Below are 26690 nucleotides of genomic sequence, written 5' to 3'. Positions count from 1 at the left end.
TTAAATTCATGTACAATATTAGCTCATAACTGTTTTGGCTCGCTATCTGAAAGTACTTGTATATGCCCTCAACTAAGCAGTACAAACACCATTAAATATTTAGGTATAACAGTTGATAAGTATTTAAATTTCAAGGCCCATATCGAAAGTCTTACAGCTAGAACACGAAAATTAATATATATTTAAAAAAATTTAAGACATGTCGCCAATGAAAAGCTACTGAAAACTGTATATTTATCACTTTGTCAATCACTGTTTGTATACTGCATAACGACTTGGGGAGGCTCCCATAAAAATACTTTGCTAAATTTAGAAAGAGCACAAAGAGCCATTCTGAAAGTTAGCACTTTTCGACCTTTTCGCTTTCCCACAGCAGAACTCCTTGCTAAATGTGATGTACTTTCAATACGCCAGCTATTCATACTACTAACCGTAATAAAAAAGCGTTCACTAACACCATATATCCCATCACTCCAAACCAGCAAAAGACGAGCAGACATTGTTTGTTCAACTGAACGGTTTCGAACTGAACACTCCCACAGATTCTTTTGCTTTCTTGGTAGCTATTTGTATAATAAAATAAATCGTTCTCTATCTATATATCCTATGAATAAGTTTCAATGTAAAAAAACCGCGCAAGACTGGTTAAAAAGAATTAACTACAATGACACTGAAAATTTTATATCAGTTTTTAAGTAATATAAATATAATTAAGACGCCAGCTATTATAATTAAGATTTATGTATTATTGTAATTTATTGTTATTGAACAAAATATGTTGACTAACCGTTATGCTATAATCACCAATTTAGATACCTAAGACACAAGTAAACAATTTTATTTAGTTTAGGTGTCACCTAGATTAATTTGCACTACTAACCTTAATTAAAGTAATGTAAACATAAAATAATTTCATTGTTTGCGACAATTTGGCGCATATATGTAAATAATAGGTTATTTAATAAGATTTATGTATGTATTTAAGTTAATATTTTATACAGAAATAAATTTATCTTTATCTTTACAAACGCCGCAGAGTAGTCGTGTAATATAGATACAAAGAAAAAAGAACACAGTCGTATTGATATGCATAGAAATTTCTAAGGTAGTTTTATTAAAGCAGCATCGATCGGTTGAATGAATGAATGCCAATACTTAGAAACATGGAAAAAGTATCGATACTTTTTGGTATCGAGTACTTTCCTTCCGATACCGATACTTTTGCACTCGATACTTTCATTCGATAGTTTTTAGGTATTAGTACTTTTTGACAAGTGTCGTATCGTTTGGAATAATTCCTACATAAGACACCTCATATCATAATGCAAGCCACTTAGCGATTTTTTTTAATGGCAATCTTCGTCACAAATGACTTGGCTGTATAGTGTACGGCACCATTTGCCTCTTTATAAGAATGAGAATGAAGAAAAATAGTTAAAAACATTTGAATTAACATACCTGACAAACGTTATATTTCGCAATTCCGGCGAAGTTTGTTCCTTCTTCAGAACGTTTGTTCTCAAAAGCGGGCAATACAATATCAAAAACGAGAAACATACTGTTACCAATCAGATTTTTGTTTTTGTGATTATACAGAGGAAGAAATTTATGTAACACAAATTATGTGAAATGACGATTGACTGAATTGATCGATTTAATCAAAGTCCTTTATTATTTGTTTGAATTAAAAGTCAAATAAAATAGTTATTAATTCATGTCTTATATTCTGTCCTTAAGTAGGGAAAATACTAAACCTCGAGGTATCGATACTTTCATGAGACGGTACTTTTTATGCGATACTACTCATGAGTACAGGTATCGATACTTTTGATTCGATACTATGTCCCTACCAATTGAGACTCCCGGTATTGAAACTAGATTGTAGCAGAATAACAACCATTATCATCATTGCAATATAATCTTAGTGGAGTCTCAGTGGAAATAGAATGACCAACGGTTTCAAGAAAAGAAGCAGAATGGGGGCCCTGGTCTATTTTAAGTAAATATACCTTGACTATTGGTCGTCCTTGCGGCACCTTAGGCGGTTGGGCCCATTGCTGTTTGGGACTCTGAGCGTCCGATTCCTTCTCCGCCGTCATTTTGCGAAGTACCTGATAATCAAAGAAGATCAGATGATGCACAGAAGAACTGAGAAATTAATACAGTGGCTATTTTTTTGATTTCGAAGTCTAAGATCTAGGATCTTTATCTTATAAGGTCCACCCTTGAGCTAAGAAATATATTTTTCACCTCTCTAGCCCGGAAAGGCTTTATTTTGAAATTCAAACTTGACGATGGACTGTGGTTCATTTAACTTTTTCGGTCGATGAAAAAAAAAACAATGACACATTCAACTACGCGATTTGTCGTACATTACTTATGTAATATAAATCCGTTGGTATATTTTATTCTTATTATTGTTTACATTAAATTGACAAAGACAACTAATTTTGTTTATTAAATTATTTTGTTATAGTTCAGCTGTTTTTCTTTCATCTACCGTTTTCCTCGCTATAGTGAGGGAAAATGTTGTGTTTCGCTCGACAGCAAAGTTGTTTTGCGTCTCGTGGCTTGAAACCGTCTCTTGCTCTGGATTCTATACAAGCATTCGCGACAAACAACAACTTTGCAGTTATAACAAATAACTATTCTTAGTGCAGAAATCAATTGATTAATTAAAATTTTTTTATGAGCTTTTCGGTGAAGGAAAACATAAGTGATGAAGCCTGCACGAACGTGGTTAGTCCCCAAACTGGCATTGGGCCAGCGTGACGGACTATGGCCTATACACTCGACTGAAAGAAGACCCGTACCCAGCAGTGGGTACGTATAAATGGGTTGATGACGATTGCAGAAAATACGAGTTACACCCCTTATTACTGCGACCGTCAATTTGTTTATTCTGATAATCATCAGTACTATCTTAGTGGGATGTATAACTTCGCCCTGAGTGAGAAGCATGACTTCGCTGCAAACAGCGTGCTTAATACACAACGTTGTACAACTTACCGAGGTGACAATTAAAGAGATTAACGTAGATTTTGTTATTGCATCCTTTGAAGATGAGACGGCGGTTGTTCTAGCGTTACTTGAAATTGGTGTTTTTAACAAATGAAAGCTCCGTGCATAATTAAACTTTTGTTTGATTTTAAAATCGGAACTTATCGTGTTAAGATGTCTCAGACATGTTGCAACGTACGTGATCTCGAAGGGACTCAAAAATCAAATAATATGTAAAAATCAATGTATAAAGAATGTTGGCAGAGACTATTTCGTTATAAAAGGAATTAACGCACAACGTTGTGCAACTTACTGAGGTGGGAGTAAACGATATTGGCGTGGGTTGCTTCGGTAGCTGCATCTCCTGACGACGGCGGAAGTTTTCGCGCTGTTCTTCCAGTTTCTTCTTGATGAGGGCCCCTTGCATTATGGACTGCGTGTGGGCTGCCAGCTCTCGAGGCGAGGGTATGCGGGCTTGGACACCTGCATATACATTGGTAACTTCATATACGTTTATTACAAATGGCCCGAATGGGGTGTTCTACACATAGATGACATGGATTGGTTACCATCAAATATTATGTAATTTTTCGTATTCCTGATTTCCGGAAACACTCTTACTGCATCGTAAGATAAAACTACTCACATAGGAAGCTGAAGTTAGTAGTTAGAAGAACGTAAACTCAAATATCTGTAAGTATCTGAGTAATTTTGATGCTTTTCACAAAGACAAAATTAACTTTTGTTTTGTAATCTTCGTAAAAAAATACATTTGACATTATGAAAATTCGAGCTAACGTTATTTCGGGCAAATGTATTTTCTGACTTCTGATAAGTAATCCCAAGCCGTAAAACGAGTACAACAATATTTTGTTACTTATTGCTAACGTTTAATAAAAAACATTTTAAAAATAAAATTAAAATTAAAGCGACTCTATAGTTTCTTTGTTCTAAATATTTCAATCGCTTGTGGTTCGAACAATTGAAAATGACCAAGAAGTTTATATTAGTTATCTTTTCTGTTATCTTTTGCGCATGCAATGTGTAAAAAAAGGACAGTTAGCTATTTGATTATTTTGTGTGCTTTTGTTAAAGTTATATTTACGATTCATTTATACATATATAAGTTAAAAACTATAAAACTGTACATAATTTTTTAATGATTTAAACACTTTTAAATGAGAACTATATGATAACACAACATATTTGTCTAGTGAAAATATGATACAAAATCCTGTTTTTTACACTTTACTGCAGTATTTTTTACCAAGTTATTATTATATGGTACTGCATAATTGACAACCGCGCTGTCAGTCGAACAAACGAAGACTTGCGCGATTGACGCTCTGTTTGCGATATTAACTGCCTCTGTGGCCGAACGGTTACCATGCCGGACTGCCACGCAGAGGTCCCAGGTTCGATTCCCGGGCCGGGCGAAATATTTGTATGACCTACATTTATTTCTCTCGTGAGTTTGGGTGTAATTTGTGGTTGTCTATGTGTGTGTCCATGGCACCCGCGACAGGGTTTCCCTAGTGCGGGGCTATGTTGAGTGTGTGCGTTATTATATTATTATTATATTATTATTATTATATAGGTGCGGACACTTTTTAGCGCGAACGTCCATTTATTGGTAGGTCAATGTAGCAGATACTTAAATTTACCAAATGGCAAGCATGTTTCACTACCATGATATTCAATTACTTTTTGTGAAATTACTCCACTAGTTTGTTAAAATTGGGTAATTTTCAGTTAAGTTTTTTGTACTCAACTTTGATGACAATTTTTTTTATTTAAATATTTATAGAATATCATCAAGAAGTATTATTTAATATTCGAGTGTGGTAACTTGAAATATTCTTTAATATTTCACGATAATAAATTAATATTGTCACCAAAATTGAGTACAAAAAAGTTACCTGAAAATTATTGAATTATTTATACAAAGATTACTAGACTTAAAAAAAATCCTTCGATCAGGGTGGATTGGAAATGCAATGTCTTGCTTACTTACCTTACTACCAAATACAGATCTAAAAAGTGTAAGATAATAAAATAAAAAATTTTTTTTGCTAAATTTATCATGTTTTGTTAAAGGTCACGGAACGAAAGCTATTGTTGTGTTGTGAAGTTAAGAATCTAGTCCTGCAAGGTTGTTAGTAGTAGCGTAGGTAGATACCTCTCGCGCAAGTCGCTCCCTGTCTTGCAAGCACTCTAAGGGGACAGTTTTATCCTACGATGCAGTAAAACTATTTTCATCACACTTGCACGTAAATAGTACGATTGCATGCAGGCTAACTTGACTATTCTGTGACAAATGGTCAAATATCCGTTTTAAATAGCAAAGGATAGAGCACAAAATTATCTTCTAAAAACAGTTAAAATTAGTTAACGTGTTTGACTTATCGGAATTTACCCTAACGATGCATAGCTGAAACATAATTAAACAATTTCAATACTTAAACACTGGGTTATGGTTTTTATGATATCTCAAAAAATTACGGTCATGGTCAGGTCTTTTTCTTCTCATTACATTTGTGGTCGGTAATGAGAAGTAAAAGGCCCGAGGGGTTTTATTTGGGTCATTAAAGTTAGCCTGCTTGCAATCACACTATTTACGTGCAAGTGTGATGAAAAACGTTGTATGTTTCACGGACGCGGTACGGGAATTACGAACCTCGACTCCGAAAGCACTTCGGGCTTCTAATAGTCTCCTTATTCCTTATTTACCGCCCTCAATACAGAATTTTTGACTACTGAAATTCGGAATTCGGAAAAAGGTCAGTTTATTAGAGCGTTTGCACATTACGTCCGATTCGTATCATTTCCGAATCCGAGAAATGACAGTCCGAAATGTCAAAGGATCATTTTATCTATAGGTGTACAAGCGATATTCGTATTTTCTTGGATTCAAAATGGACTTAGTGCACAAGCGACATCCGAAGTGGGTCCGAATTTTCTAGATTTGTAAGTAACGTTAAGTTCTTTTAACTTTTTTCTCGACTTAGCCAATAAGAAGGAGCCATGCAGCAAGATGGTCTTAATTTAATAATTAACATTCCTGCAACATGTCTAGGCTCAATAATAACTGGTCAGTCTTTAAAATTAGTTAAATAAGTACCTAATAATTCTATGCTATGGAAATTTCAGCTGGTGAAGACCATTACGGCACCTACCTGGATGATGTACGGCGAGCGTGTTCGGGCTAGTCGGCATAATCGGGGACACGCAAAACGCTGCGTCCGCAGTGAAATTTTTGGTTAAAACAAGTCATAGCCAATTTTGAAGAGAGTATTGAAAATTGTGTTATACTTATGGAATTATTAAGCTCGTATACAAAATAGTTTTTAAGTTCAAAATGTATGGATACTTTTAATAATTAATAGATTCAGGCGTTACTTTGTGGAAATCCATATTAATAATACGAGTAATTATAACTTAGGACGTGAAACTATTTTTCCGGATTTAACTTTTGACTTTTGCAGGTCCCATGGTCATGGTTGACTCATCAACATTACAAGGCCCGAAACATTGGTTTCTTTGAAAAACCAAATATACGCGATTTAAATCCCGAAAAATAGTTTAATTTCCTATGTATAACAATCGTGAAAAATAAGAATTCGATTATTTTATAACTTATTTATTAAAAAAACCGTCCTCAAAAGTTTGTGGAAGTACATTTTGTTTGCCAAGTTTTTTTTTTTAAATCGGTAAGCGAAAAGCGAGTGAAATCCAAAAAACCGGATTCATGCCCATTTTGCCACCCTTATAGGTGTTATATTTTCTTCGAATATGATTGGGACCGCTAAAAAAATCATCGAAATTCGGTTAACAAATGTTGGAGTAATCCTATAACTTCCTCCTTTTTTTGAAGTCGGTTAAAAATGGAAGTATATTCGTTTGCTACTCTACTACTCCGCGTACCTAATAGTGCAAAATAGCTGCGCTTGTTTTTTCTTTCATGCAGTTACTTATCCCATCCTCCCTCTGTATAAAATTAACATAATAAATAACACGAGCACAACTACAGTTACAAACAGTGCACACACGCTCGACCGAAGACTCGTTCAGCTACAAAAACTCACGAGGATCTATTATTTGTCGTATATGTTTCTGTTGGTGGTGTTTGCGACTGTAGTTGCGGTTGTGTTATTTATTTAAATAAATAATTTCAGCAAGAAAAGGAGCAAAGCCTGTTACTTATGTCAGTAAGCTTTTTATCATCTATGATTTTTACTTTGGCTTATTAGGCCGCCAACAGACGGCGAAGATTCGTGCTCAAAAACAGACTATCCCATGATATTGGATTATTCGACTTCAACCTCCAAATAGTGTTATTCGAAAGCCTGTCTGAACTTAAGAGTGAAAAGACAAATCTTATACATTGACGCAACGCATTCCGAACCTTAGAATTTGAATCCCAGGGCATGGTTTTCGGAAATGTATAAGATTTAAAATTCACTATAACCTGACTTAAGTTTAACAAAATACAGGAACTATTTAGTATTTATTGTAAATTTAATAAAGAATATTTTCGCTGTCAGTTAGCTGGTCAACTGAATCAATTGAATACTTAATATAATTGTAAAAGAGCCTTCTACAATGACATAAAAAAGGAGAATCTATAAGCATGAACCCTATTTACACTACGTCTTACGTCGGTAGTGAAGAAAACTTACCGGGATGAGGCAGCGGCGAGAGACGCAGCGGCTGGTGGTGCGGCGGCACGACCAGGTGTGCCGCCGGGTTCGCGACACCTACGCCTGTCGGCAATGGGGACCCACCCATCTGCTGCTGTTGTGTACAATACAAATGACATGTTAAATGTCAAAGTCACAATCTTTAATTTCACAGGTAAACAAATTACACTTGAAATCGTCATACTGATTAAACTCTACTACTCATTCGTAAGGCAGATTCCCCTGAGAAGAATGAGCAAGAAACTTTAGGGGTTGCTCTTTGTACATATACATTTAAATACATTTATCATTACAATATTTAATTTAAACATCTTAGATCGAGAATACTTGAAAGAGCTAAACGGGTCCCTACCACTGATTTTTGGCATCCAATTACACAGAAGCTGTATAACAGAAAATCTTTAGTATAAAGTTTTTGTTTCAGTATAGTTTTGAACCTCGTAAATGGCAAATTTTGAATTTCAGTAGGAATCTTATTATAGAAGCATATTTTTCGTATCACTCAATACTTTTTTTTTCTATTCGTTTTTTAAGTATTGTGTTACTTATATTTTGTGTGGAGGATTAAATGTCTTTTTATTTTATTTTATTTTTTAATACGGGAAAAAATTTAATTCGAGCTGAGGTAGTATCGACTCTTAATTATATTGATTGAATATAAAATGTTGCATGAAATAATATATTTATTGCTTTATAGAATCGAAGAATCGATGAATACATTCTTTAATATTAAATAAGAAAACATGTCATGTTGAACATGCTAACCTGTCTCTGCTGCTGGTGCAAGCGCAGGATGGTGAGCAGCACCTCGCGGTGGCGGCTCTGCAGTCCTGGGTTGCCTAACTGCTGCATCAGGTGCTGGACTGTGATCTCGCCCGCTTTTAGACCTGTACATGTATACATTATTTGTCGATGAACTTTCTATAACAATATTTTCGAATGACAACAGTTTCCTACTTTATAATAATAACTCATACTCATAGGCCCGCACTAGGGAAACGCTGTATCGCAGGTGCCATGAAGATACACATAGACAACCACAAATTAGACCCAAACTCATGAGAAAAATAAATGTAGGCTGTACAAATATTGTACTTACTTTTTTATTTTTATTACTTTTATTTTTTTAATTTTAGTGAAGCGACTTGCTCTTTAGCTCCGATATTTATCGAGCCAACAGATTATGTAACGAAGATTATGCAAGTTGGTAAACTTTGGTATCTGTCTAATAAATTGTAATGAAATTAAAACACATTAACATTTTTATGTATTATTTAATTAAAAGAATCGGACGATTCCAATAAACAATAAAAATTGTTTATTAGAATCGTCGGATTCTTTTCCACATGAACGGGAATCAACACTTGAATCCTCATTAACATTAATTATTAACATTTCTCGAGTACACAAATTGTCAAACGCAACATCACGTACCCAATCAGAGAATGTCTTCTTTTTTGAACCCGCTCACATTCACGATTTAAACTTGTTCAGAAATGAAATCGATGGTTATAAAAAAAAATCGAATCGGAAACGCATTAGGACATCACTAATTGATTAGAATTCGAGCTGTTAAAAGTTAAATAAATGCTTGGACGGAGTATAGTAAAGGTATAATAAAAGTATATAACCAGAAATAGAGACAAATTAAGGGGCATCCTTGGCAATTCATTAGGCAAATGGGCCTTATATCACTGTTAAATATATACTCTCGTTTGCTCTGAAATCACAAATTAGAAAGCTGAACAATTGACGACAACCGTCAATTGTTTCGAATTCGGGCTGGCCAATCGGAGCGCAGTTCTCACCGTAATGATTTGGCAGAATAGTTTTCAAACAAATTAAATGATATTTCGTCTATTTCTAATTATATACTCGATGGTAGACGAGCATTGTGAAGTGGTGGCCATACCGTGAATAATGGCCTGCGCCTCCGGCCGCTGCAGCAGGTCGCGGTCGGCCTGCGCGATGGGCGCGGGCGTGGGTGCGGGCGCGGGCGCGTGTGGCAGTTCTCCCGCCTGCATTGCCGCTCTCTGCTGCTGTTGAAGCAACACAATACACTCAATACAACATTTCATTAAGTAAAATATTACGAGTACAATTACGAAGTAAAGATAAACTTTAATTAAATGTCTTGCTTAAACTTAGATTTGTATATACGACAATCTTGCTTGACTAGCCATTTCTGCTTAGTCGAAGTCAAAGTTCGTTTTATAAATGTCAATCTTACACCCTGACACCCGGATTGTAAACTATACTTCGTTTCAATCCATTTTAAACAACACGTAAACAAACACGTCACTGACCCGACCATAGACGGTTTACTGATGGCCCATTTTAATGCCAATTACAAATCAATTAATTAATTGAGTGAGTAGATTTGTTTAATTGAGTCATACTAGCGGTTTTCATTACGTAACCTATAAACGCATGTTTAAAATTTCCGAAACCTTAGTTTTAAATTCCCTTTGAAATCCTTGCACTCAGATACTCGTTTGATTGCGATTGAAATTTTCAATTTACTAATCGATTACAAAAACGTTAATTGAATGAAATCATCGAGTATATAACCAGAAATAGAGACGAAATGTCATTTAATTTGTTTGAAAACTATTCTGCCATATCATTACTGTGACAACTGCGCTCCGATTGGCTAGCCCGAGTTCGAAACAATTGACGGGTGTCGTCAATGGGTTTCGTTAATTGTTTCACTTCAAATCGACCAGTTAACTTGAGCTTTGATAATGGACGAAAATTGCAAAATTACATATTTAATATATAATTATCGATGAAATGTGATTCCGTTTGTTTTGTAATTAGATGTTTTGCTGTTTTTCCTACACCACCGAATAGAACAGCACGCCATTGTTAGAGATATTATCTTTATTACAATAAATACAGAATATTTTTCCACACGCAAAATAGGCGCCTTGACGTCGAGTTGCGGACACCAGCCCGTTGCACCAAGTACCAAGTACCAAGTACAGAATATTTTTTGGAATATACGGAGACGTACACACAGGTCAGTAGTTGGCATGTCTATATTTCAGTGCAAACGAGATCAACTCTCGTATTTATAAGAGCTGTATCGCTAATGTGTTACCAGGAATATATGGCCCTTATTTCGTCTCTATTTCTGGTTCGATGAATGAAATGAATGTTTTTTCCGTGCAGCACTATGCAACCATAAACTATTTACACATCTTTAATTAAAAAATAACCTCAGTTTTTGACTACCATTTTTCACATACGATTTTACGATGTTATTCAAGTTAATATTCTTCGAAAATCTGATATCAAGTTAAAATCTTCGAAATATACGTGAAAGTGTTGCTTTTTCGATTTATTGAATAATAGCTTTAGAAATTTAACGAAACCCTTTTGTTTTACATGTCGTTTAAAATGGATTAGAACAGCCTATATCTATGCCGCAATGACAATATTGATATTATAACCAGAGGCCGCTTCGATTACACACGGCGCCGTAACAACAGCGGCACCGCCGAAACTTCGGTGCCGCAGTTTTAGTCGACCTTGCATTTGTATACACGCACTGCGGCGGTGTCGTTACCTGATACCACGGCAGCGCAATACTTTACTAATGTAACATTTTAGTTAAGTACGCCGCATGAGGTGCAGTCGCACCGCTGGTACTGCGGCATGACGCCGCAATCCCTGCGGCGCCACGTGTAATCAGCCTTAACGACTAATTTAAATGTCAACTTTTAGAAATCAAAACAAAAAAACGTCCAGTTTTTGTTCTAATCATAGAAATCATATTATATCATTGAATTCACAAAAGATCTACAATAGAATATCGTCGCCTTACTTTGACAAACTCGTATCTTAAAGCACAAAATTACTTGAATGCAAAAAATGGATTGCATATACAAATTTTGCAGGCTGATTTCACATCACCTTTCTTGAATATCCAAATTAACACCCTTGACAAGAAATTTAAAATAAACAGAAAGCTTTGCCATCTCCTGAATAGTCACTCTTTATAGGATACGAGTTTGGGAGAGTAAGGAATCGATATAATTCATTATAATAACGTGGAATATACGACATACAGTCACCTGCTGCACCTGCAGGAGCTTGTAAAGGAGCTCCTGCGGGATGTGCGGCTGCGCAGGCGCGTGCACCTTCTGCTGCTGCTCCATGCTCTTGTTCAGCATCTGCAACAAGACATCTTCTTCATAGACCGTTACGGTGTTATGAGACGACACAGGAATCCTTACTCAAGTAACGAACTTAATTAAGGTTTGGCGAGATATTTTATAAGAACTGACGTCATACCAATTTCAGCCAAAAAGAACCTTATTGTTCGATCGGACCGATCAATGATCTTTTTTACAGGATTATTTGAATGCTAACAACTCCGCAGGACTATACTATTATAGTACCGGCACGCTATTTTGGACCTTTTAACAGATTACAATATCGAGGTCAAATCTCAATTCAATATCGAAAAAAATATAATCAAAGTCAATCAAAGTCAATCAATATAATCAAACTTTTTAGATTTATAACGAGTATTGCAAGGGGTAGCTGATTAAAAAGTTTTAATAAAACGAAAATAAAAATGTTTACTTACTTAATATCGTCAATTCGTAACTACTTTGTTTTGCATTGAGCTTTGACGTGAGTTTGCCGGAGGCAGAAGTTATGCTGGCCAGCGATCCCATAAGTTGTGAATTTGTAATCGTATTAGATTTCATTTTTAAAAATTTCGAATTTCGAAATACAAATGCCGAGTTGTGTCGTAAAATTAGACATTCCATAAATTTTACTGCACGTCACGTATTGACAACAATGTACAGCAATTAGCTCCTTCAACGTAGTTATGAATTTATACGAAACTTGATGAGCGTGTTGGGTACTTTAATAAACAACAACTTTTGTTTCACGGCTTTTATAGTCCATTTCACATACGAAGAGGTCTGTGACATTTCCAACTATTACGTTCCACGCATATTATTTTTAACTAATCCCTCAACCATGTTACAAAAAGGAAAAGTAAATTTGTCATAATGTACCAAAAACAAACAATATTCGTTGCAGTTGTAATTTTAAATAAAAGTTACAGTATATTAAGTAGAAAGAAAAAAAAAGATTAAAATAAATAGCTCCGATACTTAGTGCGTAAAACGGAACAGAGATTTACACCATAAAGCCGGGTTCACGTCTCTCTCGTCTTTTACTTGCGTTTTTCGCTTGCTTGCGTATGCTGGGTACACGGCGTAGAAATCTGCCTTCCGCGCAAAGGCGATCACGAGTCTTCCGCTTTGCGTTGCGGAGAGACTTGCCTTGTTTAGGTTGTCGACACTCTCGAACTGGGTGCTGCTTTGTGATTGGCCAGTGGTGCTGTCCTCCGCAAACGTTCCTTGTTGCTTGCGTGGAAATATCGAGCTTGCTAGATATCAACGCAAGCGAGAAACGAAAGTGAAATACTCGCGTCAATACGAGTGCTTACACCTTGTACGCGGGTAGTTTTACCGTGTGTTTTAGTAAATACCAGTCTAGCGTAAGTAACCGTTTTTTTTGTTGCTTTGCATAATACTACTGTTACAAACTGAAAATGTAAATTTGCAATATAGGTACTTAATTAATGTTTTAAACAAAACCTCTTCGAATATAAAGTCACTAAGTTTTATCTTAGAAATGTCAAATTCTGGCGTAGCACTTGTGGCGCGGGGGGTAACTCGGCGGCGACAGCGCGCCGACGCGGCGCTCATATCTACTCTGCAAAGCACCAGGGTGGGATATTAAGGTATATAACTTGAAGTAGAAAAGAGAGTAGACCAACCTGAAGTAGACTCATCGGCTGAGGCTGGTGCGGGGCGCGCTGTTGCTCGGCGGCCGGAACTGCATGACCGCCGGACACTTGCGCCAACTGCATGAGAAATATCTAATTACAGATCTTTCTATTGATCATATTAGCCATATATCATATTCTCATTGTGCATTAAACACGTATGTAAAACAAGCAACATGTCTTGCACTTTTATTAGCACAATCATCATCATTATCATCGACAACCCACTGCTAAGTACAGGGCCCCAAGTCTTCAATTTCAAATCGCTCATTTGGTCCTACATTGACGTAATTGTAAAAATAAATTAACACAATGTGTTAAGATACATAATAAAATTTAGCCAAAATTACAATTACTGATTTAAATATATTAACACAATGTGTTAGATACTTAATTACATTTTGCTAAAATTACAATTACATTGACGAATAATTATAAATATTATTACAATTACATTGACGTAATTGTAATTTTGGAACAATTTCATTGAATTAAATATGTTAACACACGTGTTAGACATTTAATTAAATTTTGCTCAAAATTACAATTACATTAACGTAATTGTAATTTTGGAACAATTTTATTCAATTAAAACATTAACACAATGTGTTAGATACTTAATTTAATTATGCCAAAATTACAATAACATTAATGTAAGCGAAATGATCTCGGCTGCGTGTCAATAGTATCAATGGCAGGATTTTGTAAGTTTGATCATATTTTTCATAGTGAATAATACGGGTTAACTAGTGAGTAAACCCGTATTGTTCACTATGAATATGAGTCAGCATAATCTTTTAGAATATTTTACTTAAAGCTGGTTAAATTGAAATAGGCCTATAGTTGCATGGATCAACTTTCCTACCGCTTTTGAATAAGGGAATAACCTTGCTGTATTTCATTTAATCGTTTCAGTAAATCTTGTGGATTAACATGACTGAAATTAAATAAACTGCCACAAACGTTAACATTTTCCTTTAGGAGATCAATAGCAAGAGAAGGGGAGGAATTTAGTGATTCTGTAGTGTTCACAGTAATTTCCCAAAAGAACGATTCAAAAGCTTGAGCTACCTTGTCTTTACATTTTATACGTTTGCTGTATTATATAAAACATTAAAAAAAAGAAAAACCACAGAAGTTGAAAGTCTCACTAAGAGTCAAAGAAGTGCTCTCATTGTCGAAATCACACTTGTATTGAAAAGGTCAAGATCAAAAGTATCACATAAAATATTAAAAATTATTGCTTGCACGCCACATAATCGCATTTTGCCTGTAGTTAGTTCGGGCGGGAAGTAGAACCAAAAGTAAATTGTTTCTAAGATAATTAAAGGGAATTTCCAGTGATAATTGTGATAGCAATTCCGGACAGTCAATAAAGCAAACTTCAAAACTGAAACACAGTAATGCACAAGGAGCTCTACTGGTACTAAAAGAGTAGTTAGGGGTAGTAGATTGTCAGTGACTAACCATCGAGCTACTATTCAAACTGCCATTGCAGTTTATTGGTATTCTGCTCTTCAATGGCGTGTCGAAGGCATGTCCGTGACGTAGTCTACTAAATTGCTTTTTAAACGAGGTGAAAATTAAGATATGCATGTAATGTCAATGGTAGTTTTAGTAAAGCAACATCGATCGTTAGTGACTGAATTAATTAATGCCACTACTGTTACATTAAGTATTCGAGTATATTATTAAATAATATTTCAGGTTAGCCTTCACAGGAATCGAATCCGGAATCTTCAAAAATCTTTATTCGTTATAAAGTATACTAACTAGGCGCTTGAAGGCGGAGAGATCGTGATCCGGTTGCGGCATGGGTTGCGAGTGGTGCGGGCGTAGACGAGCCTCGAGCTCTTCAAGGCTGTGAATCTTGCCTGCACCACCAGCGTTCGCGTTTGCACCACCCACTGAGTTCAATTCTGTAACAATAACAATTGGCATAAAGGTCTAGAATGATCCAAGATATCATCACCATCCACCTACACCCCACACATAATTCGACTATTTTTAATTTTCAGTATTAAATGAATTAAGCGTAAACGATGTTTGATTGATCAAAATGCAAGGTGACTCGAATTATGTATAAAGTTTTCTCACCTATAAAGACACCGAAAAGCAACAATAGAGATCTACAGTCATTTTGAGAGCCTATGCATACAATGCAGGTCCCCACTATACGGTAATTTTTTTTTTATATAAGCTGTATATTTCAAAGTGAGACATACTTAAAATGCGTTATATTCCTGATTCTGAACCCAAAGAAATAATAAAGTAATGAATTTAAACTTTATAATTTTTTTTTATCGACTACTACTTGAACAACATTAGTTATCGAAATCTACGAAAAACAAATCACTGGTCGGGGGTGGGGGCGCGGGCGCATACGCGAAATTGCTGTTTGCAGAGACAGTGCGCGCGCGACCTTGATCTAAAGAAGACACGTAAATTATTTGTACTTCCGCTCGCCCGATCGCCGCAAAATGGATACTTATTCTAACGTCGAATTGACTCAGATAGTGCGACTTTACGCATTAAGTGGTGATGGTGTGAGGCAAGCTATTGAAATGTTCGGAGAAATGTTCCCGAATCGGAGTTTACGCGGAGGAGGTGAACAGTGTCGAAATGTTGCGTGAGAGGATTATCTCAGCATGTTATACTGTGAGACAAAATGTGTTTGTGTTGAGCAATTTAAAACAAAATTTACTATGCCATGCTACGCTATGCATTGTGGAAAATTTTGAACATTTGTTCCGTACCACGTAAGTGTAAATAAATTGTAAATAACTAAAAAATCACTCATTGTAAATAACTTGATTTCACATTTTTAACTACACCAAAAACCTCAATTCTTATTAAATGTTAATTAGTTACTAAATCATAAAGTTATCTTTTTTAGTACGTAAAACATTTCGATGATAGTTAAAGTAAAAAATAATTAACATAAGCTAAAATTTAATAATTTTGAAAACAGCTTTTTCCATCATAACATAAATGAATTACTAACCTAAGTAACTTAGTTTTTATTTTCTAGAGAAATGAGGCGCTTTGTCGGTCCTAAACCCGCGAAAAAGTAGGAAGGGAGATGTGAAATCATTGTTATTGTTGCTGTCTCACTCAGCGCTCGCTCGGTAGTATTCCCCTTGCACTTGAAATCAAGCGTAAAGGGAATCGGTTTATTCCTATGTACACTCCAAAACACATTTGTTGATTTATTTTTTGTTCTATCCCATATCCTAATTTTAGTTTAGTCTATGTTAAGTTGTAACATGATTTACTATGACATGTCTCACTTTAAAATATACACCCTGAATAGCGATTCCAATAAATATAAAAACACAACATACACTTAAATCAGAATCTCATTTTCTGAGCTCATTTCCGACTACAGTTACTAAGGTTTACCAGCTCTAGATTCGGCGTTAGCGTTGGCCCGTCGCAGCAGCTCAAGCAGAGATGGCGGTGCCGCCGGGGAGATGGGCGCAAACACGTTCGCCGGCTCCGGCGCAGGCGCCGGCGGTTGCTCGAGGCGGGTGGAGCTGTCCAGGTCTGTGACAAGGGCGACGAAAGTGTGAGATCAAAGACAATTTAAAAAATTTTTATTGTGCACAAATTGTTAAAGATTCAAATTCAACTCTATACCACTACGACAAGAACGTGTCAAAATTTATAGTGTTAATACAAGGTTACACAACAAAAGCAGCCGAAAACACTACACAGATACGTAATACCTAGGTATAGATGATATGGGTTGAGTTGTAAAGAAATAAACTATAAACACTCACCATCAACGATATTATGTAGAAGTCGATCGTAGTGCCTGGTATCGTTGGTGGGACTCTCGCGGCGGAACCAGCGGCTAAAGCGGCTCCCTCCTTCAGATTCGCTGCCACCGTTCTGTTGAATCGAAAACACAAATTAAATTTTGATACACTGGAAAGTTAGGGAGTATGTTAACAAAATCTATTATTAAGGGTCGTATTCTAGAACTCTACTCAACGCTCAAGTCAGGACTTGAGTATGATTTTAAGTACTGTAAATCATACTCAAGTCCTTAGGCATTAATATCCAAGACATTAGGGTCGTATTTCCAGTGCTTGAAATCATACTCAAGTCTCTGGAATACGGCCGTTAGTTTAAAATGCTTATTGCTACTTGGAATAGCTATCGGATATAAAAAATAGTTATAATTCGATTTGGGTATAATCAATAATAAAAAAAACAAAATGGCAACACTAAAAAATTTGGTAGAGTTGTTCGAAAAAAAAATGATGTGAGATAGAAGTGAATACGTAACGGGCGAAATGTTATCTTTTCAGATGTATGTTTTTACGGGTTTACATACTGGATTACAATTTATATATGTTATTGGTCTATTGTTTCATTTTAAAATTATATGCTTATTAGTAAGAATTGACGACTTGGCTTTAGTCACTACGATGAAAAGGTCAAATATACAAAAGTTTAATGAAGCGATAAAAAGATGCGCTTCATAAGGATTTCGCTGACAAGGTTGGCTGTGTTTTAAATTTTGTAGTGTGGCAAAAATCAGGACCCCAGGTCAGGTAATCTTAAATTATCTCAGTTGTGAGTCGTTAGAGTGTCAATGACAGGATTTTCTACGTTTGGCTTGTGGATGACCGCAGCTTCCATACGCATTTCATGGGGTTTTGCGTTGATAGCCTAAAATACTTATGTCTAACATAAAATACAAACATATTCGCATGACGTTACATGCTGGCATAAGTATTCAAACGGTTAACCTCATATTTGAGAAGCGACTGCCTTCCCACTGTGCTACAACACTTTATCTATTAAGAGGCCATAATATGTAGGCAAGTACATAACAATGCAATGTCAATCTTATAACACGCACCATCTGAATCTGCCATTCGATATAGGGCTTTCACGTTTGAGGTATACTGTAATTTAAAGGAACATGAAAAGCCCAGAAACCGGTTGGCAATTACAACACTATGAAATGTAGGCAAGTACAAACAATGCAATGTCAATCTTATAACACGCATCATCTGAATCTGCCATTTAATCTAGGGCTTTCACGTTGAGGTAGTAGAGTGGATTTAAAGCAACGTGAAAAGCCCAGAGAAACTGAAAACAGGTTACTACTCGAACTTACTTTTAACTCGAGTTTAATTAAAGAAAAAACATTCCTGGTTCTCATGTCTGCTAATTTGAAATCATCTTAGTTATGTGTCGATAGTGTCAATTTTTATGCTTTAGTAAACTGTTAAAAGTTAAGAGTAGTGGATTGTCAGTGACTAGCCATCGAGGTACTTCAATTGCCATTGCATTTTATTGGTATTCTGCTCTTCAATGGCGAGGCGATGGCATGTCGATGACGTAGTCTATAATGTTTTTTTGAAGACGGAGTAAAATGACATTTGTACGGTTGCCAGTATTCATAAAAGTTTAAATAATTATGTAGTTGTTGTCGATAGTTTTATCGATAGATTGTGAAAGAAGATAAAATTTTGGCAAAAATTATTGAATTGTGAATGTTACGACGTTCTAAGGATTACTAATTGCGTTACTGCCGTCTTTATTCTTATTTTTTCAGTTGGCCTACTTTTAACAAGAATAGGCGGATTTGATTATCTATTTTGAATTAAAATGAAAACTTTCAAATATGTCTCCTCTTTGTATTTTTTATAAACATACATATGTAGTTCTAAATAGGGTGTATGTATGTATGAACTTACAAAACTTGACAATTCAAATGAAACAAGTTCTGCTATTTATTCCATAACCGTGACCAATATTTAGTCGATAGTCGATAGAATATTTTTCGACTGCAATCACTAGCTGCTCGCAAGCGGGCAACACTTTTACGCAATGAACTGTCATTTTACTCCGACTTAAAAAAAGACAGACTATACTAATTATTGACATAAAGAAAATATATTTAAATTGAAGAGTAAATGGCTGTATAACCGAGTAAAAAATTAAGATATGCATTCTTCCATTTTAATTAAGACAACACCAGTGATTGAATGAATGAATGTCATCATTGGCATTCCACTGACACTTTTTGAGACTCAACTGTTATTGAAACTAGATTTTAGCAGAATAACAAATGTTCTGCCGTCGTTACTTGAAAGCCCTTTCAATCAAGCTTTTGAGAAAAACTCGAAATTGAGAAAATAATGTTTAAAGAAATTAAATTTAAAAATATCCAATTTTTCTTGCGGTAACTTCATGCCTTATCCACGAAAGAGAAAATAGTGACAGATCGGCCTTTTTTTACTGATCACGGTAGTAGTAGTAGTATACATGTGGAACAATCAAGAAGAGGGATAAGGTCTAAAGTCATTTATTCTCCAGCTCAAACATGTTCCGTCGTACGTCCTATATATAACAAAATATAAAACAAAACCCATCGCGCTCGTCTTCTATTCTTAATTTCAAATCATCCCTCGCTCTTGCACACTCATTTTTGATTTCGAAACAATTCACGGGTGTCGTCAATTGTTTAACTTCAAATCGATCAGTTTAACTTGAGCTTCGTTATAATGAATGACATTAAATATTTAATTAACGATGAAATAATCAGATGTTTTGCTGTTTTTCCCACACCACCGAATGGAACAGTGTTCATTGTTAAAAATATTTTTGGAATGTACGGAGACGTACACACAGGTCAGTTATTGGCGCTGTATTATTTCAGCTTTCTAATTTGTGATTTCAACGCAAATGAGAATTGATATTTTAAAAGTGATATAAGGCTCATTTGTTTGATGAGTTGCCAGGGTTGGATGGCACTTATTTCGTCTCTATTTCTGGTTATATACTCAATGGTTCAAATCTAGCAATATAACAATTTTTTTGATAAAATGTCACGTACCCCCTTTCAATTATTTCAATTATTATTATATAAGGCGGTATTATAATAATTGCAATATAATCTCAGTGGAGTCTCAATAGAATTACAATGACAAGTGGTTGAAAGAAAATTAGCAGAACCGGGGCCCTGGTTCTTCGCGGGCTCAAAAGAAAAGCGCACATTTCCGGGCATGTTTAAGATTTTTTTTGTTGAGGAGCAACTTACAGTGAGGACGTCTGGAATGGAATCGAATTTGAGGAACTCATCGAGGTTGAAGTCCGGCTGCTCGGGGTTTGGTTGAGGTTCGTCGGTCTTCGACTCCACACCGGAGTCCTTATCCTATTTAAAGGAGACTTAAGGTCGTTATCACAATCACTAATACGATTTAATAGATTTGACAAAGCTTTTTATTGAGTCTTTCCATCCTCTAAAAAACACAGAAAAAGCTGTTTTAAGAAAACCCATTTCAATTTGACATCGTGAGGACGCTGTGACAAGAGTCGACACAACCTTAAATGGCTTTAGTTTATTCCGCATAACAGTCAAAGCGTTGAATAAATCACTTTGGAAAAAATAGTATAATTGAGGATATACACTGATTACTACACGATATGAAAACACGATTCACACAATTCACAAAAAACAGGCTTATCAGGAAATTTTACAAGAAAATCGTTGTATTCAATAGGCATTTTGCATATACCAATGTTTTTTTTTTTATATCAACTGACTAAATAGAATACGTCTACTATACGAGATACATTTTTCAAAAGGCTTTGATTTCGTTTGTAAAAAATAAATTCTGAAATAAAGCCATTGTCCCTGTCGCTAGACCCAAGCAAAATGAACCGTATCAGTACGGAAAAAAATTTAATTCGAGCTGGGGTAACAACTCAAACCTGTAGTGGTTTTGTTTATTCTGAAACACATTTGAACATTTTTATATTTACATATTATCCAATCTTCAGTCAGTTGACCTTTCCGTGTTATGATTATGACAGTTATTTAAAAAATGAGCGATATACAAACGAGTTTTTTTTTTTGGAATCCGAAACCACCAGTAACTTACATTGCTATTGTTGGCTGCGTCGTTATTGTTCTGCGGCACTGGTGACGAGACGGCCTCGCTGCGCCAGCGCTCCGGCGAACGAGAACCGCCGTTGTTCCATTTCTGTACCAATAACACTCGGTTGGGTCAATTCTTCGTCAAAATTAGTGAACTCAAATGTATGGCTTTACCGCAGTGTCATTTGTAACCGATTGCGTTACATATAGACTGTTTTTTTTAATGGGACAGCATAGTAGTATGGGGAAATCCGAAACGATAGGAGATACAGGGAAACTGTCTTGGGAACCATTAGGTCTTTTTTCGTGAAAACAAATTTGACATATCGAATTTTTTGGTCAAGCATGAATTGTCCATAAAAACCAACAATATTGACAATTATTTTTAATGCTGATCGATTCAGTTTCTTATAAGGATCATTTCATCGTATCGGAAGAAAAAATCAGGACGGCAGATGTTGGTTCAATTACCACTATAATATAATAATACTTAGGAAAGCATTACCTCATCTTTGGTGTTCGAAGTTCCATTTTTCTTGGTGGGCTCATCGAAACCTCGCAGCTCGATCGTTTCCAGTTGAGACGTGGGACCTCCACTAAACCTGTTCACAAAATACAAATAACGAAGTCAGTATTTGTAACTGCCGGCGCGCAAAGGGTCGGTGCGCAAGCTGTCGGAAAACTTTCGAAATATTTAATTTTTGCTAATGGTAGGGTTTTATTGGTGGTAGGGGAAAATGAAAAAAACATAGAAATATGTAGAGACTAAGTACAAATAAAATATTGTTTAGTAGATTAATAGTCAAAAATCTTTAACGCTTCTTTTTGCATGTTTCTGTTTCAGCTAGTTTTTTTTACTAAGTGACGCGACGAACCTGGTAGTAAGTGACATGCCATAACATAACAGTTGCAATACCACTCAGTGCTTTAAATCACAAAGATCTGAGGGGCACTGCCACTGCGCCCGTCACCCTGAGACATAAGTTGAAGTCCGATGTGCCTGTAATTTCACCAGCTCCCTTGTTCTTTTTTTATAATGCGCCCTGTAAGCCGAGCAACTTGTACTAACGATGCAAGCGATTTCTTACTTTGTTTTACCTTGCTAGTACAATCTTTGAGGCAAGGTTGGCAGATATACACAGTTACACATACACGGCAATGTATATCGATAATTTACAGTTAGATATGAATTAAGTTTTTTTATAGTACTCATTTTAATTTATTTCTCTATCCAATGCACGGTTGTGTACTTAAGGAGAAATATTTGTATGGCCTACATTTATTTCTCTAGTGAGTTTGGCTGTGATTTATGGTTGTCTTTGTGTATATCCATGGCACGTGAGTAGAGGGATAGTGCGGGGCTATGCGTGTGTTCGTTATTATTGATATTATAAACATATCGTATATTTTGTATGGCGAGTTTCTGTAATTGGCTTTTATACTATCCATAAGGGCGCGTACCCACTATGTCGTCACGTTTTATTATCGTTGGACGACTGTCGTGTCTAGCCTGTTCCCATATCACGACTATGTGTCGTGGACGATTTTTTATCATTGAACGACTGTCGTGACTAGCTGTTCCCACTAGATCGTGACGACAATTTATCGTTTCACGACAATCTCCTTGTCGTTTGCACGACAGAATCGTTTGATGCACTGCAGTCGCTTGTATGTTCTTTTGGAAGCCGGTAGTGTGTGTTCGCTCGAAATAGTTTAAGACGAAATTTTAATAATGTATTACTTTTTAAAAATGCGGAAGAGGAAGCAAACAAAGAAAAGAAAGTTTTGGGTACATCCAATGCTACTAAAAAGAATTCCATTAGGGTTATGTCAAACGGTATACGAAGTTGCATTCTTTTCGGTATTATCAAAACCTGAAGGTCTACTCTCGATCTCCGTCCGAAACAATTACTACCAAATAAGCAATACTTGACCAAATGAATAGACGCGTGATGCGAATGAAGAACGACAGTTAATCGTGTCGTGCTATATGTGAACAACTTCATGTAAATATACACGCCACGACACTGTAAAATGCACGACAATCTGTCGTCACGACATAGTGGGAACGCGCCCTAACACGTTGATAAAAGACGTATAAAAACGCAGAAAATCTTTGTTGATTACATAAAATAAATACTGTATTGTATTACTCACTTTATATATTAAATTAAATTTGACAATCATTTTAAAATTAAATCATTTTCTTTCTGAATTATATTTCCTAAGATTTATTTACTTTCATTGTAATAATATTATAATTAATAATGTATATGTTAAAACTGGCATTGCTGAGCCCTTACAGAGTACATGTTCCATACTTTACCAACTACTATAGGATCTAAATGTAACAACATATTTGCAATGAACGATATTATTATTATTATTATTTGTAATTTAGGGCGATTTTTCTAAATTGTTTCCGGTCTGGCCGATCTGGGCAGTGCCAGAGTGTGTTGGTACCTTTCTCTAGTACTCATAGTAAAGGGAGCGCTTCCTGTGATTCGATTCAGAACCATACGATAACTCAGTTTTCGACTGATTCGACTTGACATCGTAGGATTTCTTTTCATTTTTATTCACAATAACCGAACCGAACGTCAAACTGTCGTATACTAAGCCGAATAGAATAGAATACTTACTATATATGTATAAAATACTACTATAAAATTGCGCTTCCTCTCTCCTAGCTCGTATGTTGCGTGCCCGACAGGGCCCATAATACTGGTCTCACTACATTTGTAACATCTTATTATGTACATTATGGTTTTGCAATACATTATTGAATTGAATTGAATTGAATTGAATCGACCGACAACATACACATAACATCGAACTTCTCGACCGGCAAAGGTTACAAACGTTAATTCAGAACTCAGTTATCCGATGAAAGTTACCGAACTAATGTAAAAAACAAAATAATGTAATATGGATATCTCTTATTATGTTAAATTAAGTATGAATTTTGTTCAATTTTATTAATTTATGCGAGACTAATGCATTTCTATATTTTAGCACTTTAAGGTCTTCAAAATGTATATAAAAGGATTTTCATTTTTCTTATTATCTATTTCACGCACTAACTCGATATCGTCTCGTCGGTATCGACTAACGATATCGTATCTGAATCCGAATCGAACGTTTGACGCGAATGTTCTGAATGGCTCGGAAAGCGTCCTTCGATTGGGGAACGATATCCAATAGAACGATTTGGTTAAAATGACGAAGAGTCTTAAATCGGACTACAGCTCTGAGATATGTAACTGGTGCGGTTCTGGTTTAACTTACCATTCGGGTTCATCTTCTTTCTCAAAGCGGCGTTGAGAGTAGCGACCACCAGATCTGCGGTTGTCCTCCCTGTAACAAAAAAAGTCGAAGTCTCTAGTTGAAAAGTTCATCACACAAGAATAATGTTCAGTTCAACATTTCAAACCCCTGACGCTAATAAATTTCATACCCCCATTTATTTGCATTAAAAATCAATCAGCATTTCTAGACTTTTCAATCTGAGCTAATGTTTAGTGGACCTTCTTTACAATGCCGCCATATTATCACACATTAGGGTTAAACACTTTATATATAGGAAATGAAACTATTTTTCCGGATTTAAATCGCGTATATTTGTTCTTTCAAACAATATACGCGATTTAAATCCGGAAAAATTCATTTCCTATGTGTAACAATCGCGAAAACCTAAGAACTCGAAATATGTAGTCTCTTCCAATCCATTTTCAACAAAAAGGAAATAAACCTGTTTGGTTAAAATTCTAAAGCAATCACTCAATAAATCGAATAACTTACACACTTTGACGTATATTTCGAAGTTTTCGACATGATATCACTTTTTCCAACAATATTCATTTGAATAGCATCGTAAAATCGTTTTTGAAAAATGGTAGTTCAAAAGTAAGGTTATTTTTCATCTATACTTCTATGACTTGTCTATGTTTGCATAGTGCTGTACGAAAAAAAACATTCCGTTCATTCAATTAAAGATTTTGTAAACGATTGGTAATTCGAAAATTTAAATCGCAATCGAAGGAATATCTAAGTGTAAAGGTTTAAAGGAGAATTTAAAATTACGATTTCGGAAATTTTAAATATATGCTTTTATAGGTTATGTATTTTTACTATTCATGTAAGGAAAACTGCTAGTATGACTCAATTAAACAAATCGATTCAGCCAATTAATTAATCGATTTTAAGTTTGCATTACAATTGGCCATCACTAAACCGTCTATGGTCAGGTCAGTGACTTGTTTGTTTACTTTTTGTTTAAAATGGATTGAAACGAAGTATAATTCGAAAACTCATATTATACTTCTACGTTTAGATATATCTTTTAACGTTTTATTTAACATGAATTATAAATTAAAATTGTATAATCATTACTAAAAGTAATTTTTTTAACCCTTTTTTTTTATTTTCACAAATTCCCATAATAAAGTTCAGTATCCTCAACTTTTGACAGGTGTCACTATCAAATGTGAAAAAATATAAATGAGAAAAAAATCTCAAAAATATGATATACTCAAAGTGGAATTTTTTTCCATAACGCATCACTAGTCTATTCGTCTCAAACACTTACATAGCTTCTAAAAAACTACACAAATATACTAAATCTTAAGTTTTTGTATATCTCAACAAACACCAGACACATTTTATTACATTTATAAATTCATTCTTCTTCTTTTAAATGTTATTATGACCGTATCGAAGTAATGGATGATTTCGCCAATGTCAAGTTGAGGAACACACGCGTTTTTACTCAAAAATTGACCGGTGAATTTATAAATTCATTGTAACGGACAACCAATATTTCATATGAGTGACAGGGCTTCGTACAGGCAGCACCTCCAATGCTTAAAAAATAAACTATATTTTTTTATTTTATAGGCTTGGATTGAAAAAATTTACTCAATTATATTAATGGTTAAAATCAGGGCTCGAAATTAACGAGATGTTTCTTTTAGATATTTCTCCATTGATAATTATCCATGCTCATTCATAGTCTATTTATTTTTTCACTAAATATGACAAACAGTGAGAAAACTAAATAAACACGAAGAAAAATCTTTGATAATGCGATTAGGTTAGTAACTTTTTTGAGATTAACTTTTAACATGTATAGATTCTTCTCGATTACAAACACATGACACGATAGTTGTCACAAAAAATTTTATATATATCTATAATTGTAAGTCAATGTATATATCAATATAATTGTGATAATTAGCATGATGATTGTCAATTATAATTATGGAGCTTT

General features: G+C 35.2%; 1 protein-coding gene across 5 annotated transcripts in view; it reads right to left on the bottom strand.

Annotated features, from left to right (window-relative positions):
• The window catches only part of LOC113240647 (eukaryotic translation initiation factor 4E transporter-like), a 61186-nt gene that overhangs the window by 10773 nt on the left and 23723 nt on the right, over positions 1–26690 (bottom strand). Inside the window, exons 7-21 of one of the 5 annotated variants that reach the window (XM_026477999.1) lie at positions 24710–24778; positions 21927–22023; positions 21426–21527; positions 20582–20695; positions 17301–17412; positions 16921–17064; positions 15292–15437; positions 13510–13596; positions 11774–11878; positions 9613–9736; positions 8466–8587; positions 7680–7794; positions 6177–6236; positions 3314–3483; positions 2010–2111 (exon numbers count right to left, since the gene is read on the bottom strand). In XM_026477999.1, coding sequence (XP_026333784.1) covers positions 2010–2111; positions 3314–3483; positions 6177–6236; positions 7680–7794; positions 8466–8587; positions 9613–9736; positions 11774–11878; positions 13510–13596; positions 15292–15437; positions 16921–17064; positions 17301–17412; positions 20582–20695; positions 21426–21527; positions 21927–22023; positions 24710–24778 — 1669 coding nt within the window. Of the gene's footprint in view, positions 1–2009; positions 2112–3313; positions 3484–6176; positions 6237–7679; positions 7795–8465; positions 8588–9612; positions 9740–11773; positions 11879–13509; positions 13597–15291; positions 15438–16920; positions 17065–17300; positions 17413–20581; positions 20696–21425; positions 21528–21926; positions 22024–24709; positions 24779–26690 lie in introns of all 5 variants that reach the window. The other 4 variants (XM_026478000.1, XM_026477998.1, XM_026478001.1 and 1 more) reach the window with 4 other exon arrangements.

This window comes from Hyposmocoma kahamanoa, unplaced genomic scaffold, assembly GCF_003589595.1.
Source record: "Hyposmocoma kahamanoa isolate Upper Pololo Valley unplaced genomic scaffold, ASM358959v1 160, whole genome shotgun sequence".
Classification (NCBI taxonomy): Eukaryota; Metazoa; Arthropoda; class Insecta; order Lepidoptera; family Cosmopterigidae; genus Hyposmocoma; species Hyposmocoma kahamanoa.
The sequence above is the reverse complement of the archived record's forward strand: the minus strand, read 5'-3'. Positions and strand labels throughout refer to the sequence as shown.